Source organism: Lissotriton helveticus, chromosome 1_1 (assembly GCF_964261635.1).
Source record: "Lissotriton helveticus chromosome 1_1, aLisHel1.1, whole genome shotgun sequence".
Classification (NCBI taxonomy): domain Eukaryota; kingdom Metazoa; phylum Chordata; class Amphibia; order Caudata; family Salamandridae; genus Lissotriton; species Lissotriton helveticus.
The window spans coordinates 20,356,632-20,372,411 of record NC_136057.1 but is presented as its reverse complement, the minus strand read 5'-3'; the positions used below and the strand labels follow the sequence as shown (position 1 = coordinate 20,372,411).

The following is a 15,780-nucleotide window of genomic DNA, read 5'->3' as shown; positions in this document are numbered from 1 at the left end:
CAGATACACACAGGATACCACACACCGGCTCAGATATACAGGGAATGAGCACACACAGGATACTACACACCGGCTCAGATACGCACAGGATACTACACACCGGCTCAGATACGCACAGGATACTACACACCGGCTCAGATACGCACAGGATACTACACACCGGCTCAGATATGCACAGGATACTACACACCGGCTCAGATACACACAGGATCTTACACACCGGCTCTGATATACAGGGAATGAGCACACATAGGATACTACACACCGGCTCAGATACGCACAGGATACTACACACCGGCTCAGATACGCACAGGATACTACACACCGGCTCAGATACACACAGGATCTTACACACCGGCTCTGATATACAGGGAATGAGCACACATAGGATACTACACACCGGCTCAGATACGCACAGGATACTACACACCGGCTCAGATACGCACAGGATACTACACACCGGCTCAGATACACACAGGATCTTACACACCAGCTCTGATATACAGGGAATGAGCACACACAGGATTCTACACACCGGCTCAGATACACACAGGATACTACACACCGGCTCAGATACGATCAGGATACTACACACCGGCTCAGATACGATCAGGATACCACACACCGGCTCAGATATACAGGGAATGAGCACACACAGGATACTACACACCGGCTCAGATACGCACAGGATACTACACACCGGCTCAGATACACACAGGATACTACACACCGGCTCCGATACACACAGGATACTACACACCGGCTCAGATACGCACAGGATACTACACACCGGCTCAGATACGCACAGGATACTACACACCGGCTCAGATATGCACAGGATACTACACACCGGCTCAGATACACACAGGATCTTACACACCGGCTCTGATATACAGGGAATGAGCACACATAGGATACTACACACCGGCTCAGATACGCACAGGATACTACACACCGGCTCAGATACGCACAGGATACTACACACCGGCTCAGATACACACAGGATCTTACACACCAGCTCTGATATACAGGGAATGAGCACACATAGGATACTACACACCGGGTCAGATACGCACAGGATACTACACACCGGCTCAGATACACACAGGATACTACACACCGGCTCAGATACGATCAGGATACTACACACCGGCTCAGATACGATCAGGATACTACACACTGGCTCAGATACACACAGGATACCACACACCGGCTCAGATATACAGGGAATGAGCACACACAGGATACTACACACCGGCTCAGATACGCACAGGATACTACACACCGGCTCAGATACACACAGGATACTACACACCGGCTCAGATACGATCAGGATACTACACACTGGCTCAGATACACACAGGATACCACACACCGGCTCAGATATACAGGGAATGAGCACACACAGGATACTACACACCGGCTCAGATACGCACAGGATACTACACACCGGCTCAGATACGCACAGGATACTACACACCAGCTCAGATACGCACAGGATACCACACACCGGCTCAGATACGCACAGGATACTACACACCAGCTCAGATACGCACAGGATACTACACACCGGCTCAGATACACGCAGGATACTACACACCGGCTCAGATACACGCAGGATACTACACACCGGCTCAGATACACGCAGGATACTACACACCTGCTGTGATACACACAGGGTACTACACAACAGCTCAGATACACACAGGATACTACACACCTGCTCTGATACACACAGGGTACTACACAACAGCTCAGATACACAGCTAATGAAGACACCCAGAATATTACACACCGATTCAGATGCACACTAGCTACACACCAGCTCAGACATACAGAGAATGAGGGCCCAGGATACTACACACCCCTTTGATTCCTGCTTGTGGTTTGTTACAGAGTGAGTTTTGCCACCGAAGAGGCACCCGAGGATGAGGCGAACCCTCTTCTGGTCCCCTTGGAGGAGAAGTCTGTGAGGGAGGAGCGCGAGGCCAGTCTCTGGTTTGGAAAGGTACCGTCTGTCTCCTGCAGGGCTTTGCCAACCCTACCTTTTGTCCTGTACATGTCCTCCTTGCACACACTCTCATCTCCTCTTGTTCACCCATCCCCCACTTCTGCATGGGTCTTTATTTCACTTTATAAGCTGTTTTGATCTCATCTCATTTTTTAGCCCTGTGTTTTTAACTCCCATTTTCTAATTCCCATTTTTATTCCTTTTTATTTTCTTGGGCATTCCCTTTATTCCTTATTTTGTCCCTGGTTTTAACAGCTGTTGACTTTGCTCTCTGCTTTCTGTTTTTAGGATATTTTTGCCGGCATCGAGGCCGATGACGATGCGGAGCTGGAAGTGAAGCAAGCAAAGGCCTTGTATGAGAAGAGAGGAGGGGTTGTGTCCGGTGAGAAGGCTAGCTTTAGGCGGTGTAACTGAGGAGGGGTGGCAAGGTTAAAAGAAGTCTATGGGCTAGCGGGTGTGGTCTAGAAAGCCACGAGTGGGGGGGGGGGGTCATAGTCCAGGTCCAGTGGTGAGGACTGGGGGTGTCATACCGTCAGCTCTATGGGGGAACAGAGGCTGAACGTTCCAGTGAGTGAAGTGGCAGAAAGTTAGTAGTAAGATGTTAGTGGCTGTCAGAAGGCCAGGTGTGTGGGGCACTAGGCCAGGTGCTGGATGGGGGGGGCATGAGGCATTCATTGATCGTGGAGGTTTCAAGTAATGGATAAGAAGACTTCAAGAGAAAGATGAGTGAAGAAATCTGGGTGTGAAACAGTATTTCTTAAATTGAGGACTCACCTGTTTTCTAGGCATGGAGCTGCCAGAGAAGAAAATTGCTGTGAAAAAGAAGTCTGAACCTGTGGAGGAAATAAAAGGAAAGGAAGAGCAGAAGGCTGTAAGCCCCGGGAACAAGAGTCCGCTTGGGCAGGTGCAGGCCAGCAGCACCGAAGCAGCAGCCGCTGGCACCAGCTCCGACGAGAGCAGCAGTGAAGATGAAAAGTAAATATCATTTCATATTCAAAATCCTAGCCAAGCACTTCTTGTGGTGACAGGGACTGGAGTGTAGCAGAAGTGACAGCCCTGGGCTGGTTTAGCCAAGTACTGCTTACAGTGACAGCAGCTGGACACCGCTGGGAGTTCAGCTGAGAAGACAGCCCTGTTGGTGCCGGTGACCGGGGAGTGCTGTAGAGTGGAGTATGTTAGTGAGAGCTGGTGGCTGGAGCACAGAGTGCTGCAAAGAGTGGAGTGTGTTAGTGTCAGCTGGTGGCTGGAGCACAGAGTGCTGTAAAGAGTGGAGTATGTTATTGAGAGCTGCTGGCTGGAGCACCGAGTGCTGTAGAGTGGAGTATGTTAGTGAGAGCTGGTGGCTGGAGCACAGAGTGCTGTGAAGAGTGGAGTATGTTAGTGAGAGCTGGTGGCTAGAGCACAGAGTGCTGTAAAGAGTGGAGTATGTTAGTGAGAGCTGGTGGCTGGAGCACAGAGTGCTGTAAAGAGTGGAGTATGTTAGTGAGAGCTGGTGGCTGGAGCACAGAGTGCTGTGAAGAGTGGAGTATGTTAGTGAGAGCTGGTGGCTGGAGCACAGAGTGCTGTAAAGAGTGGAGTATGTTAGTGAGAGCTGGTGGCTGGAGCACAGAGTGCTGTAGAGTGGAGTATGTTAGTGAGAGCTGGTGGCTGGAGCACAGAGTGCTGTGAAGAGAGAAGTATGTTAGTGAGAGCTGCTGGCTGGAGCACAGAGTGCTGTGAAGAGAGAAGTATGTTAGTGAGAGCTGGTGGCTGGAGCACAGAGTGCTGTGAAGAGAGAAGTATGTTAGTGAGAGCTGCTGGCTGGAGCACAGAGCGCTGTAGAGTGGAGTATGTTAGTGAGAGCCGGTGGCTGGAGCACAGAGTGCTGTGAAGAGTGGAGTATGTTAGTGAGAGCTGGTGGCTGGAGCACCGAGTGCTGTAAGGAGTGGAGTATGTTAGTGAGAGCTGGTGGCTGGAGCACAGAGTGCTGTAGAGTGGAGTATGTTATTGAGAGCTGGTGGCTAGAGCACAGAGTGCTGCAAAGAGTGGAGTATGTTAGTGAGAGCTGGTGGCTGGAGCACCGAGTGCTGTAAGGAGTGGAGTATGTTAGTGAGAGCTGGTGGCTGGAGCACAGAGTGCTGTAAGGAGTGGAGTATGTTAGTGAGAGCTGGTGGCTGGAGCACAGAGTGCTGTAAGGAGTGGAGTATGTTAGTGAGCGCTGGTGGCTGGAGCACCGAGTGCTGTAGAGTGGAGTATGTTATTGAGAGCTGCTGGCTGGAGCACAGAGTGCTGTAAAGAGTGGAGTATGTTAGTGAGAGCTGGTGGCTGGAGCACCGAGTGCTGTGAAGAGTGGAGTATGTTAGTGACCGCTGGTGGCTGGAGCACAGAGTGCTGTAAAGAGTTGAGTATGTTAGTGAGAGCTGGTGGCTGGAGCACAGAGTGCTGTAAGGAGTGGAGTATGTTAGTGAGAGCTGGTGGCTGGAGCACAGAGTGCTGTAAGGAGTGGAGTATGTTAGTGAGAGCTGGTGGCTGGAGCTCAGAGTGCTGTGAAGAGTGGAGTATGTTAGTGAGAGCTGGTGGCTGGAGCACAGAGTGCTGCAAAGAGTGGAGTATGTTAGTGAGAGCTGGTGGCTGGAGCACAGAGTGCTGCAAAGAGTGGAGTATGTTAGTGAGAGCTGGTGGCTGGAGCACAGAGTGCTGTGAAGAGTGGAGTATGTTAGTGAGAGCTGGTGGCCGGAGCACAGAGTGCTGTAAAGAGTGGAGTATGTTAGTGAGAGCTGGAGCACAGAGTGCTGTGAAGAGTGGAGTATGTTAGTGAGAGCTGGAGCACAGAGTGCTGTGAAGAGTGGAGTATGTTAGTGAGGGCTGGAGCACAGAGTGCTGTGAAGAGTGGAGTATGGTAGTGAGAGCTGGTGGCTGGAGCACAGAGTGCTGTGAAGAGTGGAGTATGTTAGTGGGAGCTGGTGGCCGGAGCACAGAGGGCTGTGAAGAGTGGAGTATGTTAGTGAGAGCTGGTGGCTGGAGCACAGAGTGCTGTGAAGAGTGGAGTATGTTAGTGGGAGCTGGTGGCCGGAGCACAGAGGGCTGTGAAGAGTGGAGTATGTTAGTGAGAGCTGGTGGCCGGAGCACAGAGTGCTGTGAGGAGTGGAGTATGTTAGTGAGAGCTGGTGGCTGGAGCACAGAGTACTGTGAGGAGTGGAGTATGTTAGTGAGAGCTGGTGGCTGGAGCACAGAGTGCTGTAAGGAGTGGAGTATGTTAGTGAGAGCTGGTGGCTGGAGCACAGAGTGCTGTGAAGAGAGAAGTATGTTAGTGAGAGCTGGTGGCTGGAGCACAGAGTGCTGTAAGGAGTGGAGTATGTTAGTGAGAGCTGGTGGCTGGAGCACCGAGTGCTGTGAAGAGTGGAGTATGTTAGTGAGAACTGGTGGCTGGAGCACCGAGTGCTGTGAAGAGTGGAGTATGTTAGTGACCGCTGGTGGCTGGAGCACAGAGTGCTGTAAAGAGTGGAGTATGTTAGTGAGAGCTGGTGGCTGGAGCACAGAGTGCTGTGAAGAGTGGAGTATGTTAGTGAGAGCTGGTGGCTGGAGCACAGAGTGCTGTGAAGAGTGCAGTATGTTAGTGAGAGCTGCTGGCTGGAGCACAGAGTGCTGTGAAGAGTGGAGTATGTTAGTGAGAGCTGGTGGCTGGAGCACAGAGCGCTGTAAGGAGTGGAGTATGTTAGTGAGAGCTGGTGGCTGGAGCACAGAGTGCTGTAAGGAGTGGAGTATGTTAGTGAGAGCTGGTGGCTGGAGCACAGAGTGCTGTGAAGAGTGGAGTATGTTAGTGAGAGCTGGTGGCTGGAGCACAGAGTGCTGTGAAGAGTGGAGTATGTTAGTGAGAGCTGCTGGCTGGAGCACAGAGTGCTGTGAAGAGTGGAGTATGTTAGTGAGAGCTGGTGGCTGGAGCACAGAGCGCTGTAAGGAGTGGAGTATGTTAGTGAGAGCTGGTGGCTGGAGCACAGAGTGCTGTAAGGAGTGGAGTATGTTAGTGAGAGCTGGTGGCTGGAGCACAGAGTGCTGTGAAGAGTGGAGTATGTTAGTGAGAGCTGGTGGCTGGAGCACAGAGTGCTGTGAAGAGTGGAGTATGTTAGTGAGAGCTGGTGGCTGGAGCACAGAGTGCTGTAAGGAGTGGAGTATGTTAGTGAGAGCTGCTGGCTGGAGCACAGAGTGCTGTAAGGAGTGGAGTATGTTAGTGAGAGCTGGTGGCTGGAGCACAGAGTGCTGTGAAGAGTGGAGTATGTTAGTGAGAGCTGGTGGCTGGAGCACAGAGTGCTGTGAAGAGTGGAGTATGTTAGTGAGAGCTGCTGGCAGGAGCACAGAGTGCTGTGAAGAGTGGAGTATGTTAGTGAGAGCTGGTGGCTGGAGCACAGAGTGCTGTAGAGTGGAGTATGTTAGTGAGAGCTGCTGGCTGGAGCACAGAGTGCTGTAAAGAGTGGAGTATGTTAGTGAGAGCTGGTGGCTGGAGCACAGAGTGCTGTAAGGAGTGGAGTATGTTAGTGAGAGCTGGTGGCTGGAGCACAGAGTGCTGTGAAGAGTGGTGTATGTTAGTGACAGCTGCTGGCTGGAGCACCGAGTGCTGTGAAGAGTGGAGTATGTTAGTGACCGCTGGTGGCTGGAGCTCAGAGTGCTGTGAAGAGTGGAGTATGTTAGTGACAGCTTGTGGCTGGAGCACAGAGTGCTGTGAAGAGTGGAGTATGTTAGTGAGAGCTGGTGGCTGGAGCACAGAGTGCTGTGAAGAGTGGAGTATGTTAGTGACCGCTGGTGGCTGGAGCTCAGAGTGCTGTGAAGAGTGGAGTATGTTAGTGAGAGCTGGTGGCTGGAGCACAGAGTGCTGTGAAGAGTGGAGTATGTTAGTGAGAGCTGGTGGCTGGAGCACAGAGTGCTGTGAAGAGTGGAGTATGTTAGTGACCGCTGGTGGCTGGAGCTCAGAGTGCTGTGAAGAGTGGAGTATGTTAGTGAGAGCTGCTGGCTGGAGCACAGAGTGCTGTGAAGAGTGGAGTATGTTAGTGAGAGCTGGTGGCTGGAGCACAGAGTGCTGTAAGGAGTGGAGTATGTTAGTGGGAGCTGGTGGCTGGAGCACCGAGTGCTGTGAAGAGTGGAGTATGTTAGTGAGAGCTGGTGGCCGGAGCACCGAGTGCTGTAAGGAGTGGAGTATGTTAGTGAGAGCTGGTGGCTGGAGCACAGAGTGCTGTGAAGAGTGGAGTATGTTAGTGAGAACTGGTGGCTGGAGCACAGAGTGCTGTGAAGAGTGGAGTATGTTAGTGGGAGCTGGTGGCTGGAGCACAGAGTGCTGGGAAGAGTGGAGTATGTTAGTGAGAGCTGGTGGCTGGAGCACAGTGCTGTGAAGAGTGGAGTATGTTAGTGAGAGCTGGTGGCTGGAGCACAGAGTGCTGTGAAGAGTGGAGTATGTTAGTGGGAGCTGGTGGCTGGAGCTCAGAGTGCTGTAAAGAGTGGAGTATGTTAGTGGGAGCTGGTGGCCGGAGCGCAGAGTGCTGTGAAGAGTGGAGTATGTTAGTGACCGCTGGTGGCTGGAGCTCAGAGTGCTGTGAAGAGTGGAGTATGTTAGTGAGAGCTGGTGGCTGGAGCACAGAGTGCTGTGAAGAGTGGAGTATGTTAGTGAGAGCTGGTGGCTGGAGCTCAGAGTGCTGTGAAGAGTGGAGTATGTTAGTGAGAGCTGGTGGCTGGAGCACAGAGTGCTGTGAAGAGTGGAGTATGTTAGTGGGAGCTGGTGGCTGGAGCACAGAGTGCTGTAAAGAGTGGAGTATGTTAGTGAGAGCTGGTGGCTGGAGCACAGAGTGCTGTGAAGAGTGGAGTATGTTAGTGTCAGCTGGTGGCTGGAGCACAGAGTGCTGCAAAGAGTGGAGTATGTTAGTGGGAGCTGGTGGCTGGAGCACAGAGTGCTGTGAAGAGTGGAGTATGTTAGTGGGAGCTGGTGGCTGGAGCACAGAGTGCTGTAAAGAGTGGAGTATGTTAGTGAGAGCTGGTGGCTGGAGCACAGAGTGCTGTGAAGAGTGGAGTATGTTAGTGGGAGCTGGTGGCTGGAGCACAGAGTGCTGTAAAGAGTGGAGTATGTTAGTGAGAGCTGGTGGCTGGAGCACAGAGTGCTGTGAAGAGTGGAGTATGTTAGTGAGAGCTGGTGGCTGGAGCACAGAGTGCTGTAAAGAGTGGAGTATGTTAGTGAGAGCTGGTGGCTGGAGCACAGAGTGCTGTCAAGAGTGGAGTATGTTAGTGAGAGCTGGTGGCTGGAGCTCAGAGTGCTGTGAAGAATGGAGTATGTTAGTGAGAGCTGCTCGCTGGAGCACAGAGTGCTGTGAAGAGTGGAGTATGTTAGTGGGAGCTGGTGGCTGGAGCACAGAGTGCTGTGAAGAGTGGAGTATGTTAGTGAGAGCTGGTGGCTGGAGCACAGAGTGCTGTGAAGAGTGGAGTATGTTAGTGAGAGCTGGTGGCTGGAGCTCAGAGTGCTGTGAAGAGTGGAGTATGTTAGTGAGAGCTGGTGGCTGGAGCACAGAGTGCTGTGAAGAGTGGAGTATGTTAGTGGGAGCTGGTGGCTGGAGCACAGAGTGCTGTAAAGAGTGGAGTATGTTAGTGAGAGCTGGTGGCTGGAGCACAGAGTGCTGTAAAGAGTGGAGTATGTTAGTGAGAGCTGGTGGCTGGAGCACAGAGTGCTGTGAAGAGTGGAGTATGTTAGTGAGAGCTGGTGGCTGGAGCACAGAGTGCTGTGAAGAGTGGAGTATGTTAGTGGGAGCTGGTGGCCGGAGCACAGAGTGCTGTAAGGAGTGGAGTATGTTAGTGGGAGCTGGTGGCTGGAGCACAGAGTGCTGGACGGAGTGGGGTATTGTCGCAGACTTTACTGGCATGTGTCACCCCTTCTTTAGATGGTTTGGATGTGATGATGGACGCTTCCCTGGCTCTAGGTACCCTCGACCGGAGGAGGTCTGGTGCTTTAGAAATGTCCACTTTGAGGTGACCATTCCTTACATTCGGAACATTATGGGCTGTTAACAAAGCATTTACCACACTCTGTATTTTGCTCCAGTGCTGCTCTTACACTGACACCTGCTGGCCGGGGCAGGCGATGCTGCTGAGAGCCCTCTGCTGCTCTTACACTGACACCTGCTGGCCGGGGCAGGCGATGCTGCTGAGCCCAGTGCTGCTCTTACACTGACACCTGCTGGCCGGGGCAGGCGATGCTGCTGAGCCCACTGCTGCTCTTACACTGACACCTGCTGGCCGGGGCAGGCGATGCTGCTGAGAGCCCACTGCTGCTCTTACACTGACACCTGCTGGCCAGATACAGTGAGGGTACTGGAAAGGCAGTAGCTGTTTGTTCTAGGAGAGATGGCATAGCCTTCATCTTTCATCTCCTTGATGACAGGCGGATATAGGGAGGGAGGCATTCCTAGAGATTCATACATTTGAAGTATTTTTTTTTTATTAGAGAAATTCAAAAAATAAAAAAAAAGATGAAAAAGAAGCGACCCCAGGATGAAGAGGAGGAGACTGAAGGCTTTGAGGTTGTTCCCATCGAAAGATCAAGTGAGTATTTCTCGGAGTCCTGCGATCACCCCCTCTTTACCCACAGTCCTTTTATCGTTCCCCTCGATGCTTCTTTTCTTTCTCTTCTGTGTGCTCTGCCTTGGGATGCCTTTTTCCTCTTGCTCTGGTGTGCTCAGTGTTTTTCTTGCCTTGATTTCATGTTTCCCTCCCTTCTACCTACTCACGGACGCTGGTTCGGCCCAGAGTTTCCCCTTCTGTGTATTTGTACTGCCTCCTGGTGTCTATTTCTCTTCCTTGTACTCTAATGCGGCCCTGAGTTTGCTGTATCTTTCTTTATGGATCCTCACATGCACCGTGTTTCTGCCTTTTGGTCTTTTGTTATTCTCCTGCTCTCTTATTTGTCCACCCAGTCTCTTCTCACTTTTCTTTGCTGTTGCTTAGTGAAACCCTGCTTGTCCTAATACTTGTTCTCTCTCGCTCTCTCTCTCGCTCTCTCTCGCTCTCTCTCTCTCGCTCTCGCGCTCTCTCTCTCTCTCGCTCTCTCGCTCTCTCGCTCTCTCGCGCTCTCGCGCTCTCTCGCTCTCTCTCGCTCTCGCGCTCTCTCGCTCTCTCGCGCTCTCTCTCTCTCTCGCTCTCGCTCTCTCGCTCTCGCTCTCGCTCTCTCTCTCGCTCTCTCTCTCGCGCTCTCTCTCGCGCTCTCTCTTGCGCTCTCTCTCTCTGTTCAGTACTTGGCACCTTCAAGACAGTAGCCTCCAAGAGTGTGACTGGCTTTTTATTCTTTAACCCTGGCTTTGTGTATATTTCTTCCCTAACTCCTCTAGTTAAACGAGCACGAATACTGGACCCCGAAGGCCTTGCTCTGGGAACAGCCATCGCGACTTCCAAAAAGAAGACGAGAGACCTGGTCGATGGCTCCTTCAACAGGTACCGGCTGCTGATCAGGGATTTACAGGGGTTGAGGTCTCCACTCGAGTTGGATGAGGGGTCTTTACACTTAAACCCACCAGTCACCCCCTCCCCAGCCCCACGGGTCACCAGAGCTCGTCACTCAGTGCAGGACATGAAAGGAGAGAACAGGATTAATACTTGCACCTTTAAGAAGGAGCAGAGCCTCTGCTTTGTATACAGAGCGCTTGTACGAAACGAAGGGAGCTGGTTCAGTCTAGTTTGCTTGTTTATGAAAAGCAATATTGGAAACAGTATAAACTTGCCTGCAGATTTCAAACACAAATGAATATGAAGTAACTTAAAAGCTAAGAAAAGTGGTATATGGTTAATAAAAAATAAGAATTAAATGATTGGCCCCAATACAAAGAGCTGCTGTCGTACATTGAGCTCAGCTTCTGTAGCAGTGAGGTGCCTAGAGCAGTGTCGCAACCTCTGTTGAGGTAACGGGCAATCATTGAGAACAACTGGCTGAGTGGCTTGGCAGGAGAATGATTCATGCCAAACCGTACTTTACTGCAAGCCACAGGTAGCTGCCCAGAGAAAAACGTTACAACTGTTCAACAAATCGAACAAGTGTCGTTCAAAGTACCCCAGTGGTACTTTTAACTCTTGAGTTAAACGGAGTCTTAGTTTTGTACTCTGTGTAGGATCACGGGTACTACCGGAGTAGTGCTGGATTCATGGGTGGGTTCTGTCAGACGCCCGCCTTAAACAGGGGTTATCGAAAGATCAGGTTCCTTTTGCCAAATATCCCTTTAAGGTGATTTATGGAAATAGTTATCAAATACTTCAGGTATTCTTAACATGTGACTAAATTAATCTGCTCAGAACAGGCACGATTTCTATTAAATCCTTTTATTGCACATAAATCAAATTAAATCGACTACTTGGCTCTGCGCACGGAGGGTTAAGGACCTGGAAATGAGGGTGTCACCAAAGGTATTGCCTGATTGTATATATTTGGGATTTAATATGTAGTATTTAGTAGTGTGTGTACGCAGTGGCGTAACAAAACTTATGTGCGCCCCCCTTGCGAGGTAATCGCGGGCCCCCCACCTCCGCACTCAACCAGGAGCTCTCAGGCCAGGGTACTGCTCTGAGGGGGCTCCCTGGAGCTCAGGCCTCCGCACCGCGGGGGGCATTGTTGTGCCACTGACTGTAGTTTTCATTTTTAGGATTAAAAGCACAGACTGGGCAGTAATTTGAGAGGTGGTGTGTATCACCGAGCTGTGGTTACTACCCCACGCCGCCACCACAGAGTGTGCTTTGGGCTGCTCTGCTCGCTACCCTGAGGGAGTCCAGCTCCACAATGGGGTGCTCGGTTCCCAGTGACAAGACCATTGTGGACGTATTACTTGCGAGTCAAGCCTTTCTTCAACGAAGCTGTTTCTTTAGTATAAAGTGAAACCATGGCCCTCACCGCTCCGGCCCTCGCCTCCTCTTCGCAGATGCCTGCTGGCTTCTAGAGCACTCGTTCTCCCTCACTCTGCAGGGAAACCTGGCGCACCTGCACTCTGCTCAGCTGGGCGGATTGATGTGTTCTCTTGGTTGTTGTAGTTCCCTCTTGTGCTACAGGTCAGGGTTTTTAAAGATGGAGTCTTTTGCTAAGGCGGACCCACGCAGGTGTGGTGTATTCTACTTGGACGCTCTGCACCTGGTTCCCACTTGCCTGGCTTGTGCCTTCAAGAATCGCTTGCTGCACGTCTGACCACTTCAAACTGGGCCCTGCTGACCACTTCAAACTGGGCCCTGCTGACCACTTCAAACTGGGCCCTGCTGACCACTTCAAACTGGGCCCTGTTGGGAGAGGCGTTTCCATGTGGGCTGCTCCGTATTCTTTCATTTGTCTTGTTCCCATTCGCTCCGAGTGCTCAGGGGGTTGAAGCCTCACTGGAGTGCGCTTTGCTGGACTAGTAGGGTCCAGTGACGGTTCAGGAGAGCTAGGTAAATGACGTGTTTTTAGTATGTAAATGAGTTCTATTTATATGCTTTGGTTGTCAGTATATCTTTTGTGCACATCCTAGAGATCTCTCCTCCTCGGATCTGCGTTTGGATGCCCATGGGCTCCATGCCTGCGCTGCCGCCTCCTATAGCCATTAGTATGGGGCGTGGGACCCAGCACCGTTTACCTATAGTAACTATTCTACTTCTAGTCTGTAGTCTTTCCTCCGCTGTGTACCCACGTGCTGTCCCCCCCTCTGTGTTTATAGGTCTGTAGCTCTTGTTATGAATGCAGATTGAAACTGAAGCTCTCTTAGCAGGGGCTGGTGCACAAGAGCACAGGCTGGTGTCGGGCCTGGACACTGCTGCTGGGAGTGTGGAAACGAGAATACTGGTTAGCAGAGGTGAAACTAGGAGTTCAGTAGTCACTAGGGCGTCCTGCTTGGTGCAGCAGGTGTCAGAGCTTTATCCAGCACCGCCTCCAGGTTTACCCAACTTGTCATCACCGTTTCTAGGTTCTGGCTCATTTGAAATGTTTGCAAACCTGCCTGTGTCCTTTACTTTTTGACAAATGAATGAATGAATGAAATGAGTGAATGAAATGAATTTGTACTTGTAAAGCGCATTGCTGCCCCAGCAACGGGGTGTCCTGGCGCTGTACTCATACCGCTGTGGAACCCCTCCTGGCTTTTCCCTGTGAAGTGTCCACTCCTAGGCACCCCGGCATCCCAGCGCTGTTGGGCCAGTTGTGGAGATTAAGCAAGCTATTGCCCAGAGTTGCAGAGTGGGACCCATGATTGGAATAGGCACCGAGGCGAGAATTAACAGGTCCGTGGAATTTTTGAGCCCAAGACCCGCAGAGGCGGGAATTGAACCCTGGTCCCGGGCTAGAAACCTGCATCAGGGTCTGCCGCTCTAACCATTGAGCCACACTTCTCCACTGCTCATATTTCTATCACCTCGTCCAACATCTTTCTCTCTTCCCTTCCAAGGTATACCTTCAATGATGAGGAGGACGAGCTGCCGGACTGGTTCGCTACAGAAGAAAAGAAGCACCGGGTGAAGCAGGTGCCTGTGGACCGGCAGCTGGCGGACGAGTACCGCCAGCGATGGAAGGAGCTCAACGCTCGGCCGATCAAGAAGGTGGCAGAGGCCAAAGCACGGAAGAAGAGAAGGGTACGTCTTTCAGCATTTGGGGGCCGTGGCATTCATGTGCCATGGCGCGGGATGGCCAAGAGTGCGTGAATGGAATGGGGCAGGGAGTGTGGGGTTTGGAAGGCAGCTTTTCAGTAACCAGATTTGCACTCTCTAGTTTTGGGTTTAGTTTACCACAGTGTCCTTGTCTCCAACAATGTCTCTTCTTCCAGATGTTGAAGAAACAGGAACAGGCAAGGAAGAAAGCAGAGGCGGTCGTGAACACCATTGATATCTCGGAGAAGGAAAAGGCCGCTCAGCTGCGCAGGTGAGACCGAAGTAGCGTTTGCATCCTGTGCTTGTCAACACAAATGCATTGGATGACTTTGTCTGCCTGCGAACCCTTGGAAGTGCATCAATTGCAACTCTTCCTGTTTGGAACAAGATTTATGTTCGTAGTGTGTGTGGCTTGATGCACATGCTCTGCGTGCTCACGCCACCGAGTGTAGTTCTCGGACATTTGCAACTTGTTTGTTTGACAAAGTTAGTCTCAAGACCTATTTAGGTGACTTCCCATTGCTCACGATGCAAGAGGACACTTGTTAGAAATGGGATTTCCAGTTGGCTGAGGCTTGCGCCAAAGCCAGGCAAAAACCACCACTCTAGTCAGGGCAAGGGAGTTACACGCCAAAGATAACCCCTGCTCACCCTCTAGGCAATGTGGCGCGAGCAGTAAGGCTTATCCGGGAGGCTATGTAAGTTAAGTGTTTGCGCACGCACCCAGCAACAATACCCAAGGCCAACCACAAGGGAAACTCTACACAAGGTTATGTATAAAAATAGCCTTTGTATTATACCAAACACATTAGATAAAAAAACACACTTTACAATGTGCCAACAGGCACGGGCAGAATTTACAGGGGATGTATGTACAGGACAGGGCCACATGGACCACTGCCAGGAATATGCACTTTTAGACTTAGAATACTTGTTAGAAATAGCACTTTGTAGGAATAATAATTCTTGTAGGAATAGCGCTTCGCACATAGGACAATAATAACTGTAGCACAAATAGGAAATAAAGCACACAACCAGTAACCACTGGTAAGAGGTAAGTACCACCTACGCAACCCTAACCACCGGCAATGTGCCCCGACGCCCCACTCTGTACCAAACAACACCGGGCCCCACTCACCGGCTTGTAGGCTTCCTCCGGACTTCCTCCTCTGCCGGGCTGATCCTGCCTGCCGGGACGAGGCTTGGACCTGCGGGGTTCTCCTCAGCACACAGGAGCCCCGCTCTCTACCGCCGCCGGCCCCTGGGGGTTTCTTTGCGCGTGTAGGGGGAAAAACAGAAACGGAAGTCCACCGGTCCCAGGCGAGAGGTGCCTGACTTCCGGGTCGCCGCGGGCAGCGCGGGCAGCGCGGCGGCCCTCTGCGCTATAGGTTGTTCCTCCTCCGGCGGGACAACACTGGGTAGGCTCCCGTTTTCAGCGCAACGTCCCTGGCGGAGTGGCCACCCGCTAGGGGTAGGTTAAACAGGAAAAAGGGCAAATATGCAGGGTGGGCACCTGCGGGATAAACGGTACCAAAGTCGGCAAATAAGCGGGATGGGCACCCGCACCGCAAATGGGCAAAAGGGGGACCCCCACGCCAGGGAATCCCTCTAGGGCGGCAAGTGCAGCTTGGGGCTGCAGGCCAACCCCACAGCGCTCCCCTGAAGGAGAACAAAGCGCTTCCCAGACGCTTGGCAGGCCACAGCAGTCTCAAAAGTCCAGGGACTAAGTATAGCCAGGAATGAAGGAAGGGGGGGGCAAAGGCTGGGCCCAGGGGCCAGCTCACTGGGCCCTCCAGGCAGGAAAGCAGTCCTAGTGGCGGTCCTCCTGGCGCCCAGCAGCAGCAGGCCCCCCTCCAGTCAGGATCAGGAACAGAGAACAACATTTCTGGGGACACAGACCCTTTTTATACAGGTAAATCCTTTGTCTGTGTGCAGGGGGGGAAAGACCAGTCGTAGCTGGTTTTGGAGCACTGTGATGTGCTCAGCCACCCTTCCTATTCACTAGTCAGGCTAGGGTCATCAGTCGCACCACAGGGGGCGGAGCCAGCATTGTGTGGGGAAAGCCCAGCCCTATTCAGGTCCCAGGTGCACTCCTCCCCAGCCATCACACATGCAGATCTCCCATTCACCACCGGGGCAGACCCATCCTGACTCCTGGAGCCTGGCACACCAGACCG

The 15,780-nt window shown here is 52.0% G+C and overlaps 1 protein-coding gene across 2 annotated transcripts in view; it reads left to right on the top strand.

The window, feature by feature from the left end:
- Window positions 1-15,780, top strand: part of FTSJ3 (FtsJ RNA 2'-O-methyltransferase 3) — a 167,827-nt gene that overhangs the window by 114,917 nt on the left and 37,130 nt on the right. For both annotated transcript variants that reach the window (XM_078673959.1, XM_078673951.1), the window contains exons 15-21: window positions 1,897-2,008; window positions 2,300-2,393; window positions 2,797-2,986; window positions 9,465-9,562; window positions 10,345-10,447; window positions 13,405-13,588; window positions 13,780-13,874. In XM_078673959.1, coding sequence (XP_078530085.1) covers window positions 1,897-2,008; window positions 2,300-2,393; window positions 2,797-2,986; window positions 9,465-9,562; window positions 10,345-10,447; window positions 13,405-13,588; window positions 13,780-13,874 — 876 coding nt within the window. The remainder of the gene's footprint in view (window positions 1-1,896; window positions 2,009-2,299; window positions 2,394-2,796; window positions 2,987-9,464; window positions 9,563-10,344; window positions 10,448-13,404; window positions 13,589-13,779; window positions 13,875-15,780) is intronic.